Source organism: Cinclus cinclus, chromosome 3, assembly GCF_963662255.1.
Source record: "Cinclus cinclus chromosome 3, bCinCin1.1, whole genome shotgun sequence".
NCBI classification, from domain to species: domain Eukaryota; kingdom Metazoa; phylum Chordata; class Aves; order Passeriformes; family Cinclidae; genus Cinclus; species Cinclus cinclus.
This window is the reverse complement of record NC_085048.1, coordinates 40644042-40671742: the sequence shown is the minus strand read 5'-3', so window position 1 is coordinate 40671742 and position 27701 is coordinate 40644042. Positions and strand designations below refer to the sequence as shown.

Sequence of the window (27701 nt, the reverse complement as noted above, 5' to 3'; positions counted from 1 at the left end):
GCTCCTGCTCCACCAGCATACACGGACAAGTGCAGGTCTCACACTGTGCCCGAGGCCTGGGGCAGCCCACCCTCCCGAGGACGGTCCCCCTGCCATGGGGCAGCTCCCCTGGCTGGCCTGCAGTCGGCCTGGACCTGGGCAAAGCCCGCACAAGGACGCTCCTAGCTGGGACCGGGACAGTGAAACCCAACGTGGCACGCCAAAACAGACAAAACAGCGTGAAAATGACGCTTCCTCCCCATCGCCTCCTGCAAAGCTCAGAACCCCTCTGCTTCAGAGGTGAGGAGGGCTGATTCGACCCCAGGCAGGTGAAGACACAAGCTTGAGGAGGTGGGGCACAAGCACGGGTGGTCGGCAGCGAGCGGGCCGCTCTCCCGGCCCCGCCGGGCTGCCCCGCAGGTGAGGGGGCGGTGAGGGGGACGGTGCAGGGCGAGGCCCGCCCGCCCCGCAGGCCTGAGGGCCGGAAGCGCTGCGGGAGCGCGCTCGTGCCGGGGGCTGGAGCGGCGCGTGGGGCGCTGCGGGTCCCGCGGCCGCGGGAGGGAAGGGGGCGGAGGGGAGGGAAAGGGAAGGGGAGCGTGGGGAGGCAGGCCGCTGCCGAGCTCCCAGATAGCCCGAAGCCGAACAAAGCCCCTCGGCCGCAGGGAAGCCTGCCCCGAAAAGCTGCGGGGGCGAGGCGAGGCGGGAGCCCACCGGCAGCCCGGCCCTGCCCTCCCGCGCGGGGGAAAGGCCGCGGACCCGGGGCCAGGCTGGCTCGTCCCCAGCTGCCGCCACCGGCCCTCGGGCCCCCGCCTCCGCCGGGAGGAGGGAGGGGAATAGCGCCGTGACGACCTGAAGGAGAGAGGGATCTCCCGGGAGGAGAACCCTGCGCGGGGGTGGGCTCCAGGCGGCGCCGGGAGGGTGCGGCAGGCCCCGAGGGGAGCAGCGAGGGAGCTGGGTGCGGATCTCGGCTCCGCCTCCGGCCCTGAGGCCGGGGGAGTCCGGAGCAGGTGAGGAGGGGCCGGGACTGCCCGGACCGCCGGTACCGTCCGGGAGCAGGAGGGGAACAACGCACACCGGTGCAGCGGAAGGCAGAGCTAGGCAGGATGTCTGTGGAGGCACGGGGAGGGCAGGAAGCACTTTCTGAAGTTTGTTATTTCAAAGTTCCAGTCTCCTGTCGTTATCGAACCTCCTACCCCTGACAGGGGCATTTCAGCTCGGTTCGGGCGTTCAGTGTACCAGGCTCCTTTGTAAATGCAGAAGATAAGAAATAATGTCCCTTGGGATAACTGTTACTAGCCACGAAATAGATTTCTTTTAGCGTTTCTTTATATTTAGTTTATGTTTTCATTCGCTGCTCCGTGTCACAGTAAGATAGCTTGACTTATTAGCAAGAGTGTGTTCAATAAGACAAGGGCTAAAAGGTACTGACCTCTGCCTCCCCTGGAAAAAAAAATGAATATAAATCATCTCGTTACATTTATGCCAAAAACAATAAAATTGAAAGGAGTGCATAGTCGAGAGAAGCGTCTCTTCTCCCTGCAAAGTATCTCTTAACACGGATATATTGCCAAAAATTGTTTGAAGGAGTTGCCTAAAATAACTGACGATCATACTAGTGGTCGTTTACTCAAATTTTGCAAGGTTTCTGTAATTATTTTTAAGAAGTGCATTCAAAAATGCTTATATCTGAGAACTGTTATCCAAGGGTCTGTTAACTATTTCCTGTTTAGACAATCGGCTTTCTCCTTGTTCTGCTGCCCCGAACATCCTAATAACATTAGCAAAAGAGCAGGAATAAAGTACCTAGAGCATGGCTTGAATCTTGAAGGTTAAGATCTAGATCAGTTAAAACATATTAATTACTTCTGAATGGTCTCAAAGAGCATTTGCCGTGTATATTTATGTCAATAAAGCTTTGATGAGGGCATGGATGAAAATTCACATCACACTCCAATTCACCAGGGTACCCAAGTGCGTGTATCTGAAGTTACTGGGTTCTGAAAAAACAGTGTAGGTCTCCAAGCGTCCGCACTCCCTCAAGCAACCCCCGGGGCTGGGCGAGTGAGCCGCATCTCAGGGACAGGCGATGTATCCGTGGAGGGGCGCTCCCTTCGGCCGTGAGGGTCCATGCGGGGTCGGATCCCGCTTCTCGCCGGTACAAAGATGAAGGAAGCTTGGCGTGTGGAAATCTGCCCGTAACTAGTACCAGGCCGAATTTTCATTCGTATTTTTTTTAAGAAATCGGGAGAGCGACTCGCATCGTTAATTCACCAACGAAAGCGGTGTGTAAGTGATGGCTTACGTTCGAAGAGATCTTTCTCACCGCATAAGAAATGGCCACCTTATTCTTTAGAGGAGATTAATAAACGCGTCCAAATTCATAAACTAACAAATACACCGAATGTGCTGAAGAAGAAACTGGATCTGATCTGTCCTATAGGGAAATGGTCCGGTAGGGTTTTTCTTTTTTTTCCCCTGCTTTGATTTGTACAGTTTCCCCCCCTCCCCCTCTGCACATACATACACACGCTCACGCACACATGCTGCAATACACGCTGCGTATTGTGTCTGCCTATACAAGTTTTCTACTGTAGTTGGAAACCTGTCTGTGAAACGCTTTGTTTTCGCTCTGCCTTTCTTCAGATACACCATTCTATAATGCGCCTTTTAAAATCAATTTGCATTGCAGTACCTGTTTATTCAATTTTCCAGTATTATCTGTTTTCCAGGAGATTCTCGCCCGAGAAATACTGCATCTGAACTGAGCACAGCTATCCACGTGCTTCAGGCGGCCGGAGTGCCTCTCTGCCGCCTGGAGGTGCCGGAGCCGCCGTGCGCCCCCGGGGTCCGGCCCCTCGGCCCGCAGGTGCCCGCGCTGCCGGAGCGCTCGCTGCCCTCAGCTCCGCTCCCACGGCTTGTACTCCGGGTGCGGGCATCCTGCAGGAGTGCCTCCGCTTCATTTGTTCAGCACCATCATGCACTCTTCTTTCCGTATAGACGGACTTCACCGGGGCCGGTGGCAGCGGGCTCTTGCCTGATATGAAAACCACGAATTTAACTACTGCGGGCTGCCTTTGCCTGTACACCTGGAGCGGGGCAGTGCCAAGTCCGATCTCCGCTTGCAGAGGTCACTTGTATTTGACGGAGGAAAACAAGGCTAATATCTCTGAAACGGCCAAATTCACCCATCATTCGAGAACCGCCTCTTGAAATCTGCTGGGAAATGTCCCAAGCGTACTAACCCGTGCTGGCGGCTCTGTGGTGAGATGGCTTTGTCTACGATTGCTGTAACTTTCAGAGCTGAATAACTGCCCTTCGGCCGCTAGTCCTTTCATATCTTGTACTTTATCTACCGTAGCATTTATACATTCAAAATGTGCACAAGGGCTCGTCGAGCCCGAGCCCTCGGGCCCGGCCACGGGGGGAACCGATGCGAACGTTGTCACCCACCCGAGCTGCAGGGTAGAAACCGAGTCCCGGTACACCGGGAAAGAGGATCCTTGGTGAGCTATGGGCTTCGATGGGGCTGTGTGGGGTTGGTAAGGTGGATGCTCATGTTCCTGGTATGAATTAGCAGAAATGTATCCTACTGATTTATTTATTTCTTCCAGAGCAAAGGTGTTATAGAAGACATTCTCTCTGGCTCTTGTTGACAAATAAGTCGTGAGCTACCTGACAGTGTTAGTCCAGTTGTTGCCCATATGTCTAAATAGCCTCCTAGAGACGTTAGTGCCGTTTAGGAAGAGAATTACTTCAAATGAAAACCAGAAGGAAGCTTTTTTTCTCATTCTTTTTTTTTTTTTAATCATTTTCTTGTCCCCCAAACCCACGTTACACCTGAGGGCAATAACATACAGAGATTTTTGTATATTCAGTATCTCTTTCCCCCACAGCAGCAATCGCTTTACAACATGACAGGGTGGGGAGGGGTGCGCTCTTTTCCTTTCTACGGTTTGGGTTTGTTTTGGTGGTTTTTTTTTTTTTCCTTACCTTCACTAAATGCCTTGCGTTCGTGTTTGTTTAACAACGAGTCGTTTCGGTAAACATGACAATCAAAAGAACATTTGAGACTATGCGGATACATTTCTCTGATGCTTGTAGATGCCTGGACACCCAAAGGAGTTGTTGAATGCCTCTCTTTCCGTGTTTCCTTTATTTACCCAAATGAACTCAGGGAAAGCTTTTAACCGAGGGGAGATTTAAGGTGATAAGCAGCGAACAGACGGTCTGCACTTGCAAGCCTGCGTTTCGAACTGCAGCGGGCCAAAGAGCAAAAGGGATGAGATGCTTCAAAGGATACATTTTTTTTTTTTTGGTTGACGTTTTTCTTCTTTAGAAAACTGAGACTGTTTCTTCTTCCTCGAAATACTCCGACCGTTGCCTGCCAGTGCAAACTCATTTTAAACAGTTATTTTAGCCGAAGTCTCGCACCGACTGGTTTGGCAATTATGTCAGGCTTTTGAGAGTCCGCTATGGTTTTAGGAAAGACTTTAGAACCTTTCTCCCACCACTCCAGGCGCAATCTCTCTCTGTTCTATCTAGTTTTTTCAGGAGCCAGCAGTTTTTGGAGCAGCATTATTTTTTTAGGGTTGTTTTCCCCAGGGGAAACACAAGATTAGGAATGGTCCCGCTCCCCGGGAAAAAAAAAAAAAAAACAAAGCAAACAACAACAACAACAACAAAAACTAAACAGAAAAAAACAAATAAACACATCCACTATGTGGATAGTTTTAAAGCAACTCTGTCTCCTAGTGTAAGAAGGTTTGGATTTGGGTTGGGTTGGGTTTTTTCCCTCTCCTTTTTTTTCTTCCCTGTTCGTGGGATTGCTTATTGTTTTGTTTGTTTTTTCCAGCGAGTATCAATAAAATTAATTAAAATCTTTCTCCATTCTTCTCCCGCTCCACCGCGGGGACCCGATTCACGCTGTCCCGCAGCGCATCACCCCACGGGGAAACCGTACATGGTTAAAGTTGGGGGTGTTAGGGAGGTGGGGTAGCCAGGGACGTGACCAGAGCTTATTTCTCGCAAGCACGACCACTTGGTCGGTGGGCTTTGGGGTGGGGAAATGTGCGCGGGTGTGCAAAGCTGCGGCGATCCTCGCCACCCGCAGTCCCGCGGGACCTCTGCCGCTCACCGCCGCTGCCCAGCGGAGAGGCGATGGCCAAAACGCGCCCAGCTCAACGCAAATAAGCCCCCAACAGGTACGCGGGGGGAAAGATGTGTGCATGTGTCTGTGTGTCCCCACTCCTCCCGGCCGCGCCGCCAGGTCAGAGGGCGGACACAGGGAAAGAGGGGAGGCGGGAGAGGGGTGGGAATGTGTCCGCGTGACGCCACCGCCCCCTCCGCCAGTGGGAGGCCGGGCGCGGGGTGGCGGCGGCCAACGGGACGCGAGGCGGGTCCGTGAGTGGCATTAAGGGAGGGCTCGGCCAGGGCGGAGGGAGGGGGGGAAGGGGGGAAAGGGGGGGGGAAGTTGGAGAGAAATGAAGTTGTGCTAAAAGGCTTTTAGCCGTCAAGAAGTTATTAGGCATTTCTCAGCCGCAAATTAGGGATTCTTCATTAATACCAACCTCGCCCCCCCACCCCACCCCTCGTTATGTGAGACGGAGAGCCTGGGAGCTGATAAAGGGGATGGGGAGGCGGCAATGTCTGTCTGCCCATCGGTGCGAGGAGCAGTGACAGGCGCAAACTTTTCCCCGTGCCATTAATGAGCCAATTAAAGAGTTGGGCTCCTCACCCCGGGAGAGCTCTCTGCAGGCTGCCGGGCTCAGGGATTCAAGGTAGGTGAAGAGAAGATCACAACCCACCACAGTCTGCCAGCCTCAGCGAAGAACCGCAGTGATGTGCGGTGCTAGACTGTGGGTCGCTTCCCCACGGCGAAAAATGAGGAGGGAAAAAAAAAAAAAAAAAAAAGATAATTTGGTTGGGAAAATGTTGTGTTTGGGTGGATTCCGGCTCGGGGCAGGGCTGGGCAGAGCGTGCCTCCCCTGGCTGGGGTACAGCTGAGGTAGACACCTCCGACCCCAGCCGATGAATGAGGACAGTAGCCGAGAAAAGAAGAAATTCAAAGGAAAGAAAGAAAGGCGGGGGGAAGGGAAAACAAGCAGAAATACTCTTGTGATTGGAAATGTATCCCTCACTGAGGGTCTGGCAGCGCGGAGCGCAGGGAGATCTGGCCGCCGCGGCGGAGCCGGCCCGAGGGAGCACGAAAGGGATGGCGCAGCCCCGGCAGCACCAAACCCGGTAACGCCGGGAGCCGGGGAGTGCTCGCTGCTGCGCTTTCGTTCTGGTCATGCAGTGCACACCTGGGCTGGGAAGTGAGAGGGCTGTGGGAGGAGAGCGTGGGGCAGGCTTCTCCACGGGCGCGCTAGATGGGAAAATACACCTTTTTTTTTTTTTTTTTTTTTTTTTTTCCTTTCCCCTCTGGTGGGAGAAAATACTACACCCGCCGGAGGCTGGTTGTTGATTATTATTTCTCGCGGCTCCGCTGCGGCGCCGTGTACGGGCTCTTTCACTCCAGGACTGCTGTTGTCTTCACAGACAGAGGCTCCGGGGAAGTCATCCAGCGCCCTGGGAGGCAGCCCGCGGCCGTGCGTTTCGGCCCTCGGATTGACAACGGATCACGGGTAAAAACGGGATTACTATGACCCTCTTCCGAGGAGCTATGCTGCCAGCCATGAGTAGGACAAAAGGCCAGAAGTACATCCTTTGGTTGCTGCCTGGTGCCTCAATCTTCTAGGTTACTTTTTTTTTTTTTTGCTTGTCTTTTTTAAAATTATTTTTTAATGCAGTTGCTTGGAAGGCTGAGCTGCCCTGGAAAAATGCCTTTCCCATCTATTTGACTCTGCTTTTCAGAGTACATATACTTTTTTTTTTTTTTTTTTTTTTTTTTTTTTTAAGAACACCTCAACTCTTCAATACTTGTTTGCATTTACACAACAGAACGGTTTTTCTGAGTAATGGCCGCGCTCAGAATCATCGCCTGATGCTCCGGAGAGATGAATTGCAGATGAATTTCCCTTCCACCTTTGGATGAATCTCTGGAGTTTAAATTGTAGCAAGGAAGCGGGAAAAAAACACGATGAAAGAGAAGTCTAAAAATGCTGCCCGGACTAGACGGGAGAAAGAAAACAGTGAATTTTATGAACTGGCTAAATTACTACCCCTGCCCTCCGCTATCACCTCTCAGCTGGACAAAGCATCCATAATCAGACTCACCACCAGCTATTTAAAAATGAGAGTGGTTTTTCCAGAAGGTAGGTGGGAATGCCTATTCGCCTCTGTTTTCATTCTGATCCAGGTGTCATGTATCACTTTTACGGTTAAAAAAATTATAAAAAGGAGGTCAATCCTTTGCGGTGTGCTCTGAGACAGTGTGCCCTCCGCTGTCACTTTCCTCTGTTGTAAATACTTTCCTTTTAGCTCCTATGACAGGTTTGGTTGGAGACTTGCGGTGCTTTTGTCAACACTTAAAGGCACTGAGCCCTGCTGTGTGTTCTGCTAAAGAAAACCCGGGTTTTCTTTTCCTCCAGTCAAATGTGCATCCCTCACCAAGCACACTAGGGGCCTAAGAGGGTGTGATTTACCCCTATTTATAGTTTTTCTGTGAGGGCGAGTTGGTGTAAGGGTAAATATTTACATAAGTCTATGCAAAGTCCTAAAGCTCTCGAGGAAAGGTGCGGCGTACAGGTACAGGACACGCGTGCAGGCATGCTCATACCCAGGCTAAACAAATAAGTCAAGCACACTGAATCACATCACCAGTGTGCTGTTGTCTCGTTCTGAGGATCACTAGGGCAGTTTGAGGGCGTTAATTGACCTCAGAAAATTTTAGCAGGACTTTTTCACCCAGACCTATTCAATCCCCCTGACTACCCAGCACTGCAAAAACAGTGGCCCAGCCCAGACATGATTCTCCTCTACAGGCAACAGTAAACTTCACGTTGACTTCCACGGCAGCAACAACCCGCCTGTCTAGTAAAAGAAAACTTAAGCGTCCGGAAGTGTGTCTTGATTTTAAATAGAATTAGGATCTAAAGAGCCCGTCTTTGGTCTTCTAGATCGGCTGCCAAGAAAAAAACAAACAACACAAAGTTAAGAGAGTCAGAATAAGTTCTTCCGTGTTCTCACTCTATTGATTTTATAAGGTGTAGGGGAAATTTAAAAAAAAAATCATGAACATTTTATTTACATCAACTCCATTGAGTTGTGGTCTGTATTAAAGAAAAGGTATTCAGAGCATTTATTTTTTTTCCTCTGACTTAATACGAAATTCGCTGCATCTTTTGTTAAACAATGAGTGTACATAAGAAACAACAGAATACATCTATGTCCCCAGGAGTTTTCTGTAGCTGTATCTCGACTCGGTTGGCCTATATTTTTTACAAATTAAGAGTGTGTATGTGGCCTGTTTTTGTTTTGTTCTCGTTTTGTCTGATTTGGTGGCTTGAGGGATTTTAATTTTTTTCCTCCGGTTAAATTGTGAACTACTGGTACTAATTCGACTTTTTAAAATAAATATGCAATGTGGCAGTCATTTGGACGGGGGGGTGGGGGTGGGGGGCTGCAATCTCCCCCGCCCTAGGTTACGGATGAACGTTTCTACCTAAAGTCTACGGCAGCAATTTCCAATTCAGTGCTTTTTAGAATGATGTCTTGAAACAACTTTCCATATCACCGAGTCGCTTCTAACCAAAGAAGGGGTTAAACGAAACCTTTAAAAATAATAATTAAAGTCTTCATCAAGCCACTTTCCTCTTCTATTTGCTCTGCCACCTTGAAGATCATTATGCGGGACAGACCTCTGTTTCAAAGGAGACGGAGTTGTCCTTTATGCTGTCAGCGCATACTTTATAAAAATAAAGCTATTGCAAACCCTGATGCCCATGATGTTCCTAAAAGGATTATTAGCAATGATTTGTCAACTCCTGCGGTCTCAGTAGGCTACCTTTCTGCGTGACTTCGAGCAGGTCTCGTCAATTACTGGTGCCTATGTAGCGGGTTGTTTGATCAGAAGAAGCATATGGTGTTGCTTGTAGGCTGTGAGTAATCAGGGGAAGAGAAGAATAGCTGATCCCCGTCCCTCGGTGGCAGCGCAGGATGCCTGAATGCCCTGGGGAACCGTATGGCGAAGCGCGCCGGGGCCGGGGCTGCTGCCGGCCGCAGCAGATGCTAATTCGAGTGCGGAGGCAGCGGGGGCGGCTGAGCGGGGCTCGGGGGCAGCGGAGCCTTCGCAGCCTCATTAAAGGCAAATTGCGCGTTAGAAAAGAAAGGCAGGGAGCAGGCTCGGGAGGGCTCTTCCCTCCGAAGCTCTGCGGCGGGAGGCCCGGCGCCGAGCGGGCTGCAGACCCACGCGGGACCGCCGCCCCCCATCCCCGGGACCGCGCATCCCCGCGGCCGGAGGCGCGCTGCGAGAGGGGCACAAGGGGCCGAGAGGGGGGCCCGGAACGTGGCGTGGGGCCGGGCGGCTTCCCCGCGGTCCCACGCGGGCTCCCTCTCCCTCCCACTTCCGAGGAGGTGGAGAACAGGGCCCGGCTCGGCCCCGGCCCCGCGGGTTTCTCTGCGCTCGCCCGTGCCGCGGTTCAATACGAGCGAGGAGCCCACGAGCGGCCTCCCGACACTGTGCCTTTGCCTGGCCGTTCGGGAGCCGAGTCCGGGTGATTTTTCCCGGGACCCCGGGGGACGCAGTGGGCTCCAGGAACGCGGCGGAACAGCCTGGGCTCCCATTGCGGATGTGCTTGAGCTTGTCCGGCTGCGTAGGAAGCGGGGGCTATTCTGGTTTTCCAGTGCCTCCACCCAGAAAAAAAAAAAAAAAAAAAAAAAAAAGTCATCGCTTCTCTGGGAAAGGAGAACAGGTAGTGGCAGCCGGGGAAATGACGCACGGAAAGGACAAGTCTGTCTGAACGGAGGAGGCAGGGTAGCGATGTTGGATGGATGTAATGGGGTTCCTTTCGCTTGTATTCCCCTGGGGAGGAAAGCGATACAAGTATCGGGACAGACCCGACGAGGTGGCCAAAACACTGGAGATGGGTAGCAGGAGGCTCGGGAGCACGGCGGAATGTCATGTCGTACAGTTAAAGAGACCTTGGAGGAGTCAGGGCAGAGAAACCCTGTCTCCGTCAGAGCGAGCTGCACTTCCAGAGTAACTCATACCCCTTCTACCCGGTACAAGAGCGAATTTCTACCTGCCAGGAGAGTGCTTGCATAGAGTTGGTTGTAAATAATCACATACAGAAAGATATACACTCCTCATCGTTGTGCACACGAGGGGCTGGGGGACAAGGCGGAGAGAATCGGTCTGCGTTTGTCTGCATATTTTTGTGTCTGAAAGGTCCCTACAGAGAAAGAAGGTGGGTAGATTTCGGGTCCATTTTGGAAATAAGAATTTTCTGGGAGTGAAATGCCAGGAGAGCCACGCACAAAATAAGCACACAAGGTTTCCTTCTTACCCCCAGATGTCTAAACGCAAGGCAGCGGCACTGGACAAACTTGACAAACCGGGCAGAGATTTTTCTACGGGCTTTCTCTCGTAATGGTTGTGCAATCTTCACAAGTTATTGAAGCGCTTGGGTTGTTCTTTCTATCCCTAATGTCACTGTACTAGGTCTTCAGCAGATTAAAACTGTCAAGGACGAAAAGTGTAAGATGTAGGTTTTTGTATCGTTTCAGTATTAAAACATTTCTTTCCAGGAGGAGAAAGCGTATCAGACCTATACTGCTTTTCGGTGATCAGACAGCTTTGGAAAAAGTGAATATCTGCTAATTTTCTGAGAACACTAAGGAAGAGTTTTAAGGGCTGTTTGTTTTTCCAAGCAGGACTTCTAAATAAATAAATTCCTGATTTAACATTTATTATAAATAAATACTAATGTTTCAATTTAACATTAAATCGCTAATGGTGAGTAACGTTGATGCAAAAAATAGGTAGAATAATCTCCAAGGTGTCAAAGGACTAAAAGAATTATCCGCCAAAAACGATGCGACCGCTATTACTATTGCGGGGCAGTTCTTCACTGACCCTCGGCAGTATCCAGAAGGGAAGGGAGAAAAAAATTAACAAAACCCAAACAAAAAACCCCAGGTGGCACAATAAATAATTTTTGCTTGGGTTTTGTTTTTTCTTTTTTAGTTAGGAATATTTTAAAGGTCCATTTTCCATCCGAGACCAAAGATGCAAAAGGAGGGTTTGCAGTCTGTCCTAGTGGGAAAGGATCGTTTTGGTGCAGAGAGGCGTTTTGCTTTTCGAGACAAAAGCAGAGATTCCGTTTACATAAACTTTCGCCGAATCAGGATGGTTAACATTTCAATATTGAAACCCTTAACCTTGTTTTATTTTAAAGGAGGAAGAGATGAACAGAAAAAAAAAAAATCCGTTTCCCACGTGGATAGGTGATTTAGTGCTGTTTTTCTTGCTGCAAAGGGAAATGATTGAGCGTTAGGTTTCAATGTTTATTTTCTCACAGAAGTTTTTCTCATTTAAGCAGCAGTTTACTCTCCACGCTGAATCTGTTTAATTCCAGTTTTGATGTTTACTTAAAATGTGAAGAGCAGAACTAAACTACCAGGATCGTTGAAAAAAACCCCACAGATTTATGTTTTAAAAGGAATGTTTAATGAGAAGAGCGGGGGCGGGGGGGGTGGAAATCATATTTCCCTTGGAAACATACGACTGTTTTCATGTTGGAGAATATTTTTCGACTTGCATATAAACAGCGTATAGGCTGGTGCAAATCCTTCCTTCCCCTAGTTCTTCGAAATAAGGGCTACTTGAATTTGAGCCTTCTGGAGAAACGAATAAGTAGTTGGTGCTCAAAAATGCCCTGAATTTTCCCCCTCTCTCCAATTTGGACATGGTTCCGTTTGTTTGCATTTCAAAGCGCAATTCCGATACCACGTGTGTGCCAAAATCCTGATATTCCTTTCTATAGTGAAACAGCCACAGCATTATTTCTATGGGACGCTGGTTTAGTCAACAGGGCTTTTCCTCCATGTTATTATTATTTTTATAAAGAAAGAGGGATGCTAATTTATCTCTGCTTCAAATGATTTACCGAGATAATAAATCTTTACAAAACCTTGCTAATGGCATCCGCAGGCAGTGGAAATGAGCAGCAGGGCTTTTTTTGTTTTGGTTTTGGGTTTTGGTTTTTTTTTTTTTTTTTTTTTTTTAGCATAGCTTATTTTATTCCATCTGAGCCCTCCGACTGCGACCCAGTCCTTCACAGAAGCTTCATTTGGCCGAGATTTTGAGTTATCATTAACCACTGCCTGTTAAATTAACTGGGAAATCAGCTCTGTCTGGCGTTAGGAGATGGCAGGACGGAGCGCTGGAGGCAGACGATTTAATTAAATGGTTAATCGAATCAAGCTAATTCCTCCATACAACATCCAGTTGCCTTTTGGCTTGCAGGTGACTAGGACGTGCAGCTTCTGCTCCCGTGGCTCACGGAGCTGTTGTTTGTCATTTTCCCTGGACGGAGAGGGAGAATGACCGCGTAGGAGATGGGGACCGAGCTGTCCTGCCTCCCTCTTCCCAAACAACTCCCGTGGCCGGCTTGTCCCTTGGTGTTGAGGCAGCAGCAGCGCTGGCGAGGGGCAGTGGGAGGTAGGAAGGTGCTGCTTGAGGAGCCGCTCGCGGAGGTGACATTCCTGTCCTCCCTGTAGAGAGCTTTTGCTGGGCAGGTTAAACGAAGCCTCTGCCCGTGCCCGGACCGACCCTCGTCAGCCTCTGCCCAGCACGGCGAGGGCCGCTTGAGGGGCCTCAAGCTCCCGCCTCAGCCCGCCCCTGTGCCCCGGAGAAGGGGAGAGCTCCGGGGCGGAGGTGACCGGGGGTCCCGCATCCCGCGCCCTCCGCGGGGTCAGCATCCCTTCGGCGCCGGCGGGCGAGGAGCGAGCTGCTGCTCCTCCTCTTTTAATAACCATAGAGCGGCTCTTGAAAGGGCAAAGAAAACGCAGAGAAACAAAAGCATACGGAGACGTCCCCGGGCCGCGGCCCCCGGGAGGCGGCGGGGAGATGTCGGAGAGCGGCGGCGGAGCCCGCTGCCCGGAGAGGGAGTTTTGAGGAACTCTTGGGAGAGAAAAGCGCGATGGACCTGCTGGGACCCGAGTTAGAGAAGACTCCCTCCGGTTGCCCCGTCGGGCAGGCTCCCAGCGTTGCCCCACAGTAGCGGGGCTGCCTCCCGGAGAGTCCCGCTGGCCTCTCCCTCTGCCCATCCACAGCAGCAGAAAAGAACTCCCTCCCTACGGGGTTCGTCTCCGAGCCGGCTTCCCGTGGCCTCGCCCGGCCGTGCGGGGCGGTGCGCCAGACAGGGGCAAGTCCCCCAAGGGTACCCTGGCCCTGGAGGGAGCTGGCCCCGGAGAATCGGGTCTGGAGCTCGGGATGGGCTCTCCACTCAGTGTTTTTAAACGGGGGCGTCAAGACTCCTGCTACAGTGAATCCGGATTGATCTGAGGTTTCATGACGGCGACTCCGCTGGGGAAATCGCCGTAACTGCTTTTAAAAGCCGGAAAATCAGCGCAAAATAGATAAGGGCTTGCATCTTCTGATCACCCCCCCACCGCCACCCCCGCCCCCCTTTGCTATTGCCAGACAAAGGACGGGGTCGAGATGGGCTCTGCGCTGCAGATGCTCACAGAGGGACAAGTAACCCGGAGATCAGCCAGGGCCAAGGAACTGCCCTGGCTTCTCGGAGTCTCATTTCCCTGCGTCTGCCTTCCTCCGTCTTTGCCTAGATCAAATTAGAAACGATTCAGGAATCTCTTCCCCCTTGCGTGGGACAGAGGAGCTTCTTGAAACTGTATGGCCACTGGATAGGGACGGTGCCCACCCAGCCTCTGGTTCCATTGGCTGTCGACATCAAGGCTTGCATCAATCAAAAGATGAGGGGAAGGAAGGACAGGACCAGGGCAGTGCGGCGCGGCAGGTCTGGCTGTGCGCCCGGCCTGCGGGACAGGTTGGCGGTGCGGAGCGGTTCTCTTAGTGTCGGGCGTGGGCATGGCTGGGTGGGAGAAGGCATTTCACAGGGACCCGCCGGTGTAGGCAGCCCATGAAACCGATGGACGTGCTTTTTGATGTGGAAAGAACAGTGGCTTTCCACTGGAGAATGCTGAAAGAAAAGATGAGTCAGCACGCTCGCTCCGTGCAGGTTCCGCGCGGTATCGGTGAAGGCTGTTGGGTAACGATGAGCGATAGGCTGGATAAAATGTTTTTCTTTCCTTTTCTTCTCTTTTTGTTTTTTTTTTTAATTTTTTAACTTGTTTCCTTCCCCCCCCCCCCCCGCCCCCCCCTTTCCCTTCCCCCTCACGACAGCAGACAATTTCTCTTGGGTATAATAGTTTATCTTCTCAGGAAAAAAAGTTCATCGAGTGAAAGAGATTATTAGATAGGAGGAAGAGTTTGTTAGGCAGGAGCATATGATCTATATTTTGGCAAAAGTATCAAATCCATTCTGAAATAAAAGCTCGATCAATTTTTTTAAATTTTCTTTTTCTGCTTGAATAACACAGCTGGGTGATGCCTTGAGTTTATGTTAGACGGTTGCTCATCATTCATTCGCCAAGAACTGACCTAAATGGTGCCTGTGGGATTAGGTCAATTTTAGTGGATCTACTTCGCCTCATTTGGTTACTAATTGGTTTCTTGTTTTATAAATCGAAATCTCATTTTCAGGAAATTACAAAACCCGTGCAGCCAGTCCATGGAGGTAATCCGTGGGTCGGGGGTATTTAAATGGAAATGGTTCTACAATGCATCAAGTATTAAGCAACAGTAAAACTTCCCCTCTATTTCCAAATGAAATGTGAGCTCGCTAGCTCCTTAGATCCATAATAGATATATCCCTTCTAAGGCTACTTATGTAAATATGATAAACCAGACCGCGGTGGGGGAGGGGCCGCAGGGAAGAAAGCAAGTTTTATCTGCTAAGGTTAATGTGGCATAACTTGGAAATCTTCCAAAATAGATTATGTTTTGCTTTGTCTTCGGCCACTTTAACTGGCAAAATCCTTTGCCTAAAAACGATTTAGTTATCATTCTCCTCACAAAGCTGCTTGTTTCTATTCCAAAGCTATTATGGTGTTGGCTCTCCAAATTACAAGAGAATCTTTAGATCTTGTTTCCAAGCGTAATCCTGGAGCAAAAGGGAGAGCTGGTTTCCTTGTTTTGTTTTAAATAGACAATCAAAGGATTTGCAGAATTTTCTGCGGTAGGTCAAGTGCAAGAAATCACAGCTTGCTCCCTCGATAAAAGGAAATTGGATGTTAGAGAGAATAGATGGAAGGGAGAGGGGGAGAGAGAAAATTAGTGGCGGGGGCTTTCTCTTATAATCTTTAAAAACAGTATTTAAGGGTTATCAGGAGAGGCCGTCGATTTGGGAGAGGTTGGGATTGGCAACAATTAGTCTCCGACTTGAAAGTGCTGAAAGCATGTGGGCAGCGCAAAGGATCGTCTCATGTGACAGGATTTCAAAAAGCCGGTTCAGGTAGACAACTGAAAACGTTTAATTATAAACCATGAACAGACAGAGCCTAGCAGAGTGGGGTTTCCACCTGAAACGTATGGAGGAGCTCAACTCGCCTTGAAGAACCGCCTTCCCGAGGGAGTTTAACTTGCAATGCCCGTGAGCTGTTCATTAACCTGCTGGGCTCGGGTTATTTTCCCTTTTAGACGAAGAATAATTAGAGCCATAAACTTAGATTAATAAGCAACTTAAATCATAGGCGGGCAGTGCAGATTTGGTCTTGAATAAAGAAACCTGTCACTCGGGTGTCCCTCTGGATGGGGGGACGTGGCAAGGAACCGCCTCAGCGCTAACGGGTCATCCTGGCCCCCCAGCAGAGAAACCTCCAAGGAGCTCGGGGAAAACAAATATACCGTGGGCTTTCTCTTTTCTCTTTCCCTGGAAGCTGTGTAAGATTTGCCAGCTCCTTCCTGAGTATAGGGGGCGGAGGTGATCCTCCATCCTGGCGGCTGGCTCCCCGTTAATTGGAGTGGAGGAATTAATGGGAAGGAGCCTGTTTCTGACGCTGAGGCTGCAGGATGAGGAACGGGCCAGAGAGAATCTCCTGCCTCTGTAGGGTTATGGAATTAAGGGAGTAGGAGCAAAGTGTAGGAGGGGTGAAGAGACAAGTTGTTGTGAGGAGGTGGAGGAGGAAGGGGAGAGAAGGAAGCGAAAGGCGGGGACGAGCGGGGCGCACCTCTCCGGCGGTGGGGAGAGCGCACAGGGCTGGGATGCCCCGCTCAAACAGCGCGGAGGAAATGCTTAGCTTTGCTTGCACCAGCAAACACCTGGGCGAGGCCGGTCAATAGCGAGGGATGCCCGCGGCTGCCTGCTGTCAGCACCTCGTCTGTTTGTCTCGAAATAACTGGAAAACGAGGTCTTGCCTTTCCCGAACCCGCACTGCGGGGGTGAGCACACCCCGCCGGCTCGGGTCCCCTCGCGACCTGCACCCCAGATATCGATCAGGATTTGTAGGTTTCCCGTCCGTTTTACTCTGTCTTACTGCTTGTGCGGGTCGGAGTGAGACATATTTCATGGCACAAGCCTCAAAGGTTCTAGCTGACCCGTTTAAATTATTTCAGCAACAGCACCGTGAAAAGGCATCGTCCACGAATAGCTTTACTCCGGTGAACTAACTTCCACGTGACTTCTGTAACTACTCACTTTGCATAGGAGAAAACAAGACTCGTGTAAAACATTAGACAAATCCGGAAAGATTGATTTCTGGAAGGGGCTCTATGGAGGCACATCACCCCTTCCTGCAGAGGGAACCAACCCTCCCACCGGACCAGCAGGAGGAGAGATGGAAGGGATAAACGTGAATCCCGGAGGGGGATTTAGACTTCGTGGGGAACGAGGGAGGGTGGTCCGTGCCGTTGGACAGTGACTTGTCTGAGAAATCGTGAGGTTACGACGCTTTCCCTGAAGTTCAGGGGGGACAGTTCCCAGTAGCTGAAAGCAGCACTGAAAACCACTTTGATCTGGCATGCTGTTTCACTTAGGTCTTAAAAATTAACTTCACCGTTAACTCAAAAAAAGTATTCGGGTATTTTTCTCTCTGAGAAATTAGATACGAGGGGGGAAAATGCACGAAGGAGGCTTTAATCTGCAACGAAGTCACGTCTAGTTTTCCAAAGATTGTATGTATATATGTTTTAGAGTGTGTAAAGGACAAAATGTTCCCCCTCATCAGGCCCACACGAATCAATTTTTCATCTCCCGACCTTACTTTTCTTTTTTTCTTTATCTTAAATAACAGGACTTGGAGAAGCCTGGGGCCACTCCAGCCGAACCAGCCCACTGGATAATGTCGGACGGGAACTGGGATCCCATCTTTTGCAGGTACTGCTCTGGAAACGACAGGCATACGGTATTAATGATTAAAGAACTAATTCCCTCTTCTGAGCTTTCAATTGCTACCTTGACTAATTTTTAACTGTTCAAGTGTTTAATAGAAAGGTAGCAGGAGGGAAGCACTTCAGAAATGCGAACCACTGTGATTCAATGTCGTGTGTTTTATCTGGGCTGTGGCTGGGTCTCTCTGGGTCCTTTGCCTCAGAATCATCTAACACTGAGTTCACAGGGAGGGATTTGCAGTGTGTCCCTGGATGCAAGAGATACAGGAGCACGACTTTCCCCCAATTTACTAACAAGGTGACGCATATCATCGATGTTCTGAAGATCAGAGTGGTGTGGCAGGGAGAATCTCTAGCGACAGGTTAGGGAAGGCTGTGCACTACAGAAGGGCTCAGAGGGCACCGACATTAGCAGAGACACATATCAGGGAGGACAGGTCTGAAAACTCGCAGCGCTCTGAAATACTGGAGAATATTAGCGATGACCATTACCACGTGTTCCGGGTGGAATCGTGTGGCCTTTGGAGGCCCAACTCTGCTCTTTGTACACCCAGAAGTCTCACCTCTGTCTGTTAAAATGCACCTGACAAATTGTCTTGTTTACACTGTGCAGAGTTTTAGATTCTCTTTGATCGCTTAAATTCTCCTTATAAAATACACAAGCACTAAACCCCCTGTGACATTTGAAATAAGGTAGAAGTATTCGGGATTTCTGGGACCCAGATATTAATCACCAGGTATCCAGGACTTGTTCTTAGGGACTTCCAAGGCACTTGACGTTACTTTTGAGCTCAGCCCCTCTGAGAAGTGGGGTGTATCTCAGGGGGCCGGGAGCTTTAGAGAGATTCCTGTCCAAGATTTGCTCATTTCCTTCCAACTATTTGAATAATCAGAGCCTGACCCTAGACACCTGTTTGCTAAAATAAATCAGAGGGGCAGGTATTTAATGGATCTATCTATTTATTTATTTATATTTCCAATCCTTTTCTGCAGACGTTGGACGGTTTCATATTTGTTGTGGCTCCGGATGGCAAGATCATGTACATCTCGGAGACTGCCTCGGTGCACCTGGGCTTGTCGCAGGTACCCTGGGGGGTCTGCTAGCCCCTGCACTTGCCTGCACCACCCCCGCATCTGACAGGAGAGGGTGTGCGGTGCCGGCGATGAGGCCCCCCCCTCCCTTCTCCTTCTCCTCCTCCTCCTCCTCCTCTCTCACAGGTAGAGCTCACCGGCAACAGCATATACGAGTACATCCACCCCGCCGACCATGACGAGATGACGGCGGTGCTGACGGCGCACCAGCCTTACCACTCGCACTTCGTGCAGGGTAAAGCACACAGCCCCCGCCCCTGCCTGGCCACCGCGGTCGCGTAGAGGATCGCGCAGAGCCAGCGGAGCCTGTGGCTCACCCCACCTCTGCCTTTGCCCCTTCCCAGAGTACGAGATCGAGAGATCCTTTTTTCTGAGGATGAAGTGTGTCCTGGCCAAGAGGAACGCGGGCCTCACCTGCGGGGGCTACAAGGTGCGTGCCGGCTGCCAGATTCCCCGTTCCTCCCCCGCACCAGCCTTCCTGTGTTCCTGTGCAGGGAAGGCTGTGAAAATGGGGAGAGAAGAGAGGGTGGAACCTCCTCTCCCGGGGGTTCCCAGTCCGGGACTCTTTCATGTGGTTCATTTCTCTCAGAGTTTCAGGTTGAAGAGCTCAAACCACAAAACCAAAACCAAGCAACCGAGCTCCTCTTGATATTTGTTTGTGGGCCTTTTTTCTTTTTCTTATTTTTTTAAATTTTACTCTTTGGACTGAACCTCGCACAACCGCTGAGGCTCCCTGCGACACCCTTCAGGTGATACAACGGGAGCCCTGGGTTAATTTATTTCCTTATTAGGTAATTCGTCAGCTGCGGAGGTAGCTCTCCCAGCCAAGAGTTTTGACCAGGTGCTTCACATGGTTCTGCCCGGGGCTTCTCGGTATGGAAGGCCCTGCGCTCTCTCCTACCTCCTCTCTGCTTTGTGTCAGCCACACAACGCCGAGGAGCGGGTTGCACCCGTAACCCAGGGAGATGCTCTGTCACGGTGTACCGTAGACCACGAACACCTGCTGAACTCCAGGAAGATCTTAATAATAGAGTAGTAAGAGTGGAAGTAGGCAGCAGTTGTCTGCAAGGATACGTTTAGGAGACATACTTAAATCAAAGGTACATTTTTGGCGATGGATTGCGCCTGCTCCAACTATATAACAGACGCATCTTACACGTGCGACATATGCACACATGTAGACCCTTTCTCGCGCAGATACACATCTCGTTACAAAGCCGTAACTGGATTGGCAGATCCATGACTTTCCTTTCCAGAAGAATAATAAAAGCGCAGCTAGGAGGTGGGCCAAAAACCACTTAATCCAGTGGGGAAAAAAAAAATCTTGTTGACTCTAATGGGCCTTAGATCGATGCTGAACTCTAGTATGGGGAAAAAAGCTCAGCCTCGATAGAACCGCAGAAAACTCCCAGACGGTGCCGTTTTGCCGGGGTGGAAACGCAGGTCAGCGGCTCCCGTGAGCCCGGCAGCCGCACCGGGGCAGGGATGGGCGGGATTGTCCGGTCCCCCTTCGTGGGGAGGGACGTCTGTGTCAGCATACCCTTCCCCGCTGCTGCGTAGCCGCCAAGCTTTCCTGTGTCTCCGGCAGGTCATTCACTGCAGCGGGTACCTGAAGATCCGCCAGTACAGCCTGGACATGTCTCCCTTTGACGGCTGCTACCAAAATGTTGGCTTGGTCGCCGTGGGCCACTCGCTGCCGCCCAGCGCCGTGACGGAGATCAAGCTCCACAGCAATATGTTCATGTTTCGGGCCAGCCTGGACATGAAGCTCATATTCTTAGATTCCAGGTAGAGTTGGGATTATTTCCAAATCTATTCCCCCAGCCTGTCCTTTCTTCTCCAGGCCTCCTCTCCTGTCCTCTAACCCACTTATATTTGCTGCTTATGTCTCTTGCAGGGTAGCTGAGCTAACAGGTTACGAGCCCCAGGACTTGATAGAGAAGACCCTTTACCATCACGTCCATGGCTGTGACACCTTTCACCTACGTTGCGCACATCACTTGTGTAAGGAGATGCTCTTCTTGTTTAAAACCCCGCCCCCATCTTCTCCCTCTGCAGTTGTGGGGATTTACCACTAAGTCGGAACGTGAAAAGCCAGATCTCTCGAGAGCAGAATAAGCAAAATCTTCTTCGGGTTTTAGTGAAGCAAGGTTAGATAGAAACTGAACTCTGAGCTGGACGCAGGTGGCAAACATGGGGGCTCGACAATTTTTCCATGCTCTGCTTTTGGTTTTAGGACAAGAGTTGCCCCGCACAAATCTCAGGCTTGTCACTTCAAATTCTGGTTAGGAAAACCCGTTTTTCCTGCTCCAGAAACCATGACAGTGAAATTCAAATACTTTTATTTCACTTCCACCAAGTTTCACAAATCTTATCTGTGTATCTAAATTCACTGCAGCAGTGAGCTTGATTCGGCGAGATGTGCTTTATTCTATTTTGATACCATGATGACATTAATACACGAATAGATGAATAAAAAGGATATTAATTTCCGGTAAATTTCCTTACAGAGAATGTAACGAGAAGAGATAAAACACAAAGACAGATTTATATAATAAAATCTCGATGATGATACTACAGGATGGGTTGCTGTAGCCGACCACACACATACGCACACACCCCGGCCTTATCAATCCCCGCTATTAGCCTTTGATAACGACCTCAGGTACTGAGATGTGATGAGATCTGCCTGAGGGCTGCCGCACCCTTGTCCCCGCCGCTTCCCCATGTGCCGCTAAGAGGTTCCTAACCCCTCTCGTCGCCCACAAGGCTCTGGGGGGAGTGTGCTCCCCTTCCCGGGGCTGATTAAACCAGAGGCGGGAGCCACGCTGAGGCTTTCCTCGCTTTGTCCCCGCAGTGCTGGTGAAAGGGCAAGTGACCACCAAGTACTACCGCTTCTTGGCCAAGCACGGCGGCTGGGTGTGGGTGCAGAGCTACGCCACCATCGTGCACAACAGCCGCTCCTCCCGCCCGCACTGCATCGTCAGCGTCAACTACGTTCTCACGTAAGTCAGCCCGGGCCCGCTCCGAGCTGCGGGACCCAGCGGGACCGAGCGCCGGCCGGGAACCTGCGGCTGCGCCCTGCTCTGCCCCGGGCCGCTCCTCCCTCCCGCCTCCTCATCCTCCTCTCCCGCCTCCTCCTCTCCCCGCTTCCCTCGCCGCCGCACTGACCAGGGCAGGCTCGCCAGGTCTGCTAGGAAACACATTGAGCGCTTTCATCCAGATGACGGGTTTCCCGTCTGCCTCTCTCTTTCGAGAGAGGAAAAGATTTAGAGGCTTTTCACCCACATATTTTGCTGCCCCCCTCTTTTTATTTTTAAAATTTTTTTATTATTATTTTTTTTTTAGTTTAAATGCACCCAGCATTAAATAAAATTTAATGCGGCGTAAAAGAAAAGGCTTCCACGTACGGAGTTATTTATACTCAACAAACAGGACATCTGTTTTTCTTTTCAAAAATCTGGGGTTTGAAGTTCTTAATTTCATCCAGAGTCTCTATCAAAGCTCGGAGGTTTCTTTTTTGTTCTTGGAGAGCGATCCTTACAGTGAACCACAAAGAAAGTTGGTGACCAGAAGGGTCAGTTGAACTTCAAGAAAAATACAATTAAATCGGAAAAAAATCAGATTATCTGATTAGATACCATATATCTCAATACATATCCCAGTATTTTGAAATGGCTGTGTTGGGCACTAGCTATGCTGCTTGTACTGAAACGCAGAGGCCCAGTGAGGGAGAAGAAGCTCGGCTGGACTATTTGTAAGTGTTTGCATGGTAGTTATTAGGTTATTAGTATCCCCTCTGGACACGGCAGTAGCTGCTGCCGGTAGCTCTGATGTTTCATTAGGATCGTGGGACCAGTCAGGCCGGTGGTCCTTCGTTGATCCTTGGGTCTGGATAGTCCTCTCTTCCACTATTGGCGTCTGGTGTTTCTTTTTTATTTTTTTATTTTTTATTTTTTTTTTTTTAATTTCTGTTCCTGGAGACAAATGTACGTATTGGAAGCGTCTGAGAGGTACAACCCTCCCCACTCCTAAAATTATCGCCATGGCAGCATCATGATCTCGCCATCACGGCTTTGGCACATGCACAGGTGTCGAGTGGTTTGGTAGCGCAATTTAAGGAGGGCTTCCCAAAATGAAGTGGCTCGACAAGGGGGCCACAGCTCTCATCATGTGTGGAGGGGCTGCTGGTGGAGTGAGAAAGGAGCTGCAGGTCACGGCGCCTGCACTTCAAGGGCGTAATGCCTTTGGTATGCAAGGTGATAACTGGTGTCTTGCTCTTAGACGGGTCATTGCGTCTGCGTGAAAAAAAGACATTTTGGTCAGCACTCTTGTACTGAGTAAACTGCGATCCCCCTTTAAAGAAACTTTATTTTATTTTATTTGCTATGGGGCGTAACGCTCTGTCATTTCCTCAGTAAGGATGGGTATCATCAGGATACGTTTTCACTTCTGTTCTAGTTATTCTGTGCACTTCTGTGTCCATTTGCCCTGTACCAGTCCCTCTCTGTGTTTTTCGAGGTTTATGCTTCCCAGTTAAGTCTAAGCACCTGCTTTGGGTGAGCCGGGAACCGCAAAGACAGAAGTTAGTGCATTGTAACGCTGAGGAACAAGGAGACCGAAGGCAACTAGCATGTCGGAGTGGTTTTAACTCCAGAAATGCTACGGTTTTCTAAGATCATTTGAGATTATCGGTTGTTTCCCTCTTCTTTAATCCCCAAAGCGTAAACATCAGTCACGGAATTCTACCTCAAATGATCCGAGTCGAAATGAAGCACCCCAGCGGACCTGCTGAAAGCATAGCTGGGCGTCTGGCAGGATCTGCCCCTTGCTTGACATGGCACGAGAATTTCAGGGTGGCACGGCAAGCAGCGAGTGCCCTGGTACCCTGTGGGGGCCGGTCAGACAAACCCGTCAGAGCTGTGTCCAGCAGCGTGCCTGGCTGTACCATGTGCCTTTGTCCTGTCAGCCCCCCGGCTGCCCAGGGCGGGCAGGATGTTCGCTCGCACCTGCACAGCCCCTCTGCTCCGCTGCGCCTCGCCCGGGGAGCGGCCGCCGGACAGCCCGGCAGGAATCCCCGGCAGGAATCCCCGGCCGTCTGGGAGCTGGACTCGGAGTGTCTCAACACACTCTCCTCCCCGCCTCCCAAAACGGCACTGCAGGGAAGATGATTTTCCCCTCACGAGCAGTACCCTAACAGGGGGTCCCTTCCTCTTCAGCTGATTTATCATTGAAGGCAGAGTTTTTATACTTTAGTATATGGATTTCCAGAACCTGTTTGCAGTCAAATTGACATGTAGGAGGATTATAGCTGTGCTTTCAAGATTTCCCTTAGAGGATGAAGTTACACCACAGGGCAACTTCGTTATGCCTTGGTGTAAGTCTTCAAGTCTCCCCTTGCACTCTTGATTTAATTGCCTCGAGTGTGAAGGACGCCGGGAGGGCAGAGAATGAGCCAGGCTGGCTAAAGTAGGGATGCTGAAAGTTGGGACGTCCAGCATTGGCTGCAGCAGCTGCCATGTGCTGCTGATGGCTGCAATGTTGACACTGCCACTGCATAAAAATCTACTTTTGATGTGCTCGGTTCCTCGAGGTCTCATGGAGCCTGGCTGGCTCTTCACTAGGGTGCTGCAGAAGAGATCACATTCCACTTGCTTCTGCAGCAGGGCTGCCACTGCTGAAATTGCTGCCCTGCCTTCAAGAGCTGGGTGTAACTTCCACCAAATAATTAGATTATTGTTATTATTATTGTCATCATCATTATCATCATTCTTCTCTGGCTAGCCAGCCATTCAGAAATATATGGGAAGAATAGGCCCTGCCATTTGCCAGGTGACTGTAAGCAGAGAAAGGTCTGGTTTAAGAAAATTGAGATGAAGTCAGCCTCTGAAACAGATAACTTGAGGTGGAGGGAACTGTTAGGGAAAGGCTCATGGTGGCAGAGTTGGTTAGGGGGATGTTGAGATACCTAGAGCAGGCTTAATTGTCTTAATGAGGTATTCAGAGTTAGCATCTTATCACTCAGATGAGGAAGGCAGGTGGGGAAAATATAGAGGAGAATGTAAGGTTACAGGGACTTGTGATTTTTTTTATGGTATGAGGTAGGCTCTACTGCAGGAGGGTTGGGCAGAAGTCCTGTAGCACTCAAAATCTGCAAGGGTTTAATATATTTTATTCCAGTATAAATCTCATAGAAACTGCTGTTCTTTAAGGATGATATTGGATTTTTCCAGCAAACCAAGAGAGGCTGAGATGAACAGTATGTGTGTGCCCTCCTATGTTTTTCCTGCCTGGCAACAGGTGTGTGGCAGAGCCCCTGGTGCAGATCCTGGCAGAGGGACAGACGTAGGTGTGCCCACTGCAGCCAGGTCGTGTTATGAGCCCAGCAGTGGAAAACGTGCTTACAAAAGAGAAATACAAACCTTTCCATTCTGACTCTTGTGTGTTTAAGATGAGGAGAAAGCAAAAGAGGTGCAAATTTGTGCTTCTGTGTTTCGGAATAACAGAATCAAAATCCCAAACATTTAGGGTTACAGGGTAGAACTTGAAAGGTGGGATGGCTCCTGCTGAAAAATCATTTGAATGCAGGAAAGTTTGCTCTTTTTTAGGGCAAATCACAAAAGGGGTTATAAGTTTTGGAAGATGTAGTGCAGGTTTTTGACCTGCTAAGTCCCTGGACCTCTTTCACACTAATTCTTCACTCAGGGAAAACCCCGTTGGTTTTTTTTTTTTTTTTTTTTGGTTTGGTCATAAGGGATAAGGAGCTTTTTCTCACTCTTGAGAGGAACCTGAGTTCTCTGTTTTGCAAAAGAGCAGATACTGAGTGCCATAAGAGCCAAAATGGTCTGGAGAAGTTTCAGTGAAGGCTGGGAAGGAAGAACAATCTTTACTTTGCAGCTTTCCAGCTCCCCGGGTAAGAGTGTTGATAAAGAAAAGAATGAGAAAGAGTTTATGGAAAAAGGACCATGCACACCCTAGTTAAGAAACTTAAAAAAGAGGTGATATTAATTTTCCATAAATTCCAAGTTTTGAGAACATGAATGCTATGTTTGAGAACAAAATGTTTGTCGTAAGTATATATGCTGAAAGAACTAAGTATGGTGGCAATGGCATTTCAGCAACAAGAGGAAAGGTGATTTTTTTTTTTTGTGTAATAGCAATGTGTCAAAAATTAATATAAATAACCTTTAAGGACTCTGTCCTTAAAGCACACATATTTGGTCTTCATTATATTCTGCTTTGGAAATGTGAGTATAGACATGGAATATTTGTTTCTTTTCTTATTTGCTCTGTATACACAGCCACCATATCATTGATTATTAGCTGTGCATGTTTATCACATAAATGGACTCAAGTATGAGTCAATTAATAGAGAAGGAAAGTGCTGAATCTAAGTTTGTATTAAGATTGCAAACAACCTTCCTTTAAACAAATGGATAATGCAAAGTCCAAATCCTTTGACTTTCTGAGCATGAGCAAATATAATAATTTGTCCCCAGAGAAACCTAGGGAAGCTTTCCTATATATATTTTGTTGTCCTTCAGCATTTAAAAGAATAGCAGTAGTGGTGTCATATACAGATAACATGGATTAGGTACATAATTGCAACTAATCTTTGTTCTAATTATTTGTATTTGATATAGTTCCAGTTGACCTTTTCATGTTACATTGTGTAACTGGCTGATTAGAAACACAAATTGAATGCAATTTATTTGAAAGATTATTTCACAAATAACTGCCATATTGACAAATGTTTTACCAAATAATGTGATAAACACAATTTAGAATAAATTAACCATTAATTGTATCCTCCTACTTAATCTTTAAGTAGTTAGTACTACTATTTGTAGCTTTGTGTACTAGCAGATTTGAAATGATGGTATGAGAAAGATGCTATCTTTATATGTGATGGCTCAGACTTCAAAAATGTCCTGGCATATGTCCTTCCTGGCATATTAAATAGGCTTTAGGGAATTTTGTGTTTCATTTGAAAAAGCTCTCCCATTTATGGGCAGTTACAGCTACATCTTTACATTGCTTGTCATAGAAATCCTCTTTTTGTCCTGTCTCTGGTACATCAGCTTTCACCTCTGTCTCTCCCTAGTCAGTGGGAGAATCCACAAACTGTATTTCCACACCCACAGGCCTCCCTTTCTTGAACGTTTGCCTTGAACATTCCATCTGGAATTGCCACAGAGTTGTTTCCTTAGACATAGGTAGATACTTGTTCTCTTCTATCTCTAAAGCGTGTGATGGAGTAGGTAGGACAGAGAATAGACTGGGAAAATTACCCTTCCTCATGTCATTAGTGTAATTAGTTGTATGAGTAAGCTTAGTCATCTAACTTAAATACTTAAGGCTTAGTGACTTTATCTGGATAATATTTGTTTTTTTTTCTTAAAAAGTTGTAAAGAGTAACAACAAATTTGACCTGCTGCTTTTCTTTTATATTTCTCTGTATTAATGGGAACTTTTGCTGTTTGCCTAGTAGTGCACAGAACTGGGTCCTATTTTTTTCTGTTCAATCTGCAATGTGCTTGTCCTAAGACTGGAAAGCCTACCATCATTCCCATGATTTGATTAGCAATGTAAATATATAGATGAATTGTTTTAATAAATCAAAATGCTTGGGATGCATATGTCTCAAAGAAAAAAATAAAGAGACTCCTCTTGAACTTCTCAGTGCAGTATTCTGTTTGTTTGCCATTAGTTTTTATTACAGACTTGTCTCCCTGGAACATTGTTTATATATTTCTTGCAAATAGGAGACAGGCTTTTCCAGGTGTCCACAATACGTTTCTGCAGTTCTTCTTTGTTCATGCAGGGGCTTTCTCAGCTACCATTTGTTTAATTCACTCCAAATTTCTATGCTGGTATTTAAACCAGGTGACTGTAATGGCCACTAAAACTGTGGGCCAGAGACGAGAGTCACTGTTCATATGAAGAGTTTTATTTGCTACAGTAAGGATTAAAGGATTGCAGCTCAGACCTATGGAAAAAAATCCCTCCGGTTGTTAGTTTAAATGCATGCATGCTGAGAGTCTCACATGGCATGAAATTCAAGGTTGCAAATAAGTGTCTTTATTCCAACCAAGAAGAGTGACTTCAAATGCTTTCCACTTCATCATTTTCCCATTCAGTGCGTGGCTGCTCCAGGCCTATGGAAACCCCCTCCTTTCAAATACTGAGTTACAGATCTTGTAAAACATTTGTCTGGGGCTAAGGCACATTCAGCAGGGGCAATGGCTGAGACAATTACTATCTCCAGCTGTCTGCCTCA

At 48.8% G+C, this 27701-nt stretch overlaps 1 protein-coding gene across 1 annotated transcript in view; it reads left to right on the top strand.

Moving 5' to 3' along the window:
• Positions 1-5781: 5781 nt before the first annotated feature.
• Positions 5782-27701, top strand: part of SIM1 (SIM bHLH transcription factor 1) — a 44307-nt gene continuing 22387 nt past the window's right edge. The window contains exons 1-8 of the mRNA XM_062488966.1: positions 5782-7232; positions 17233-17315; positions 18323-18412; positions 18548-18656; positions 18766-18851; positions 20010-20209; positions 20319-20425; positions 21279-21426. Of these exons, the coding sequence (XP_062344950.1) occupies positions 7058-7232; positions 17233-17315; positions 18323-18412; positions 18548-18656; positions 18766-18851; positions 20010-20209; positions 20319-20425; positions 21279-21426 (998 nt within the window). The 5' untranslated portion in view covers positions 5782-7057. The remainder of the gene's footprint in view (positions 7233-17232; positions 17316-18322; positions 18413-18547; positions 18657-18765; positions 18852-20009; positions 20210-20318; positions 20426-21278; positions 21427-27701) is intronic.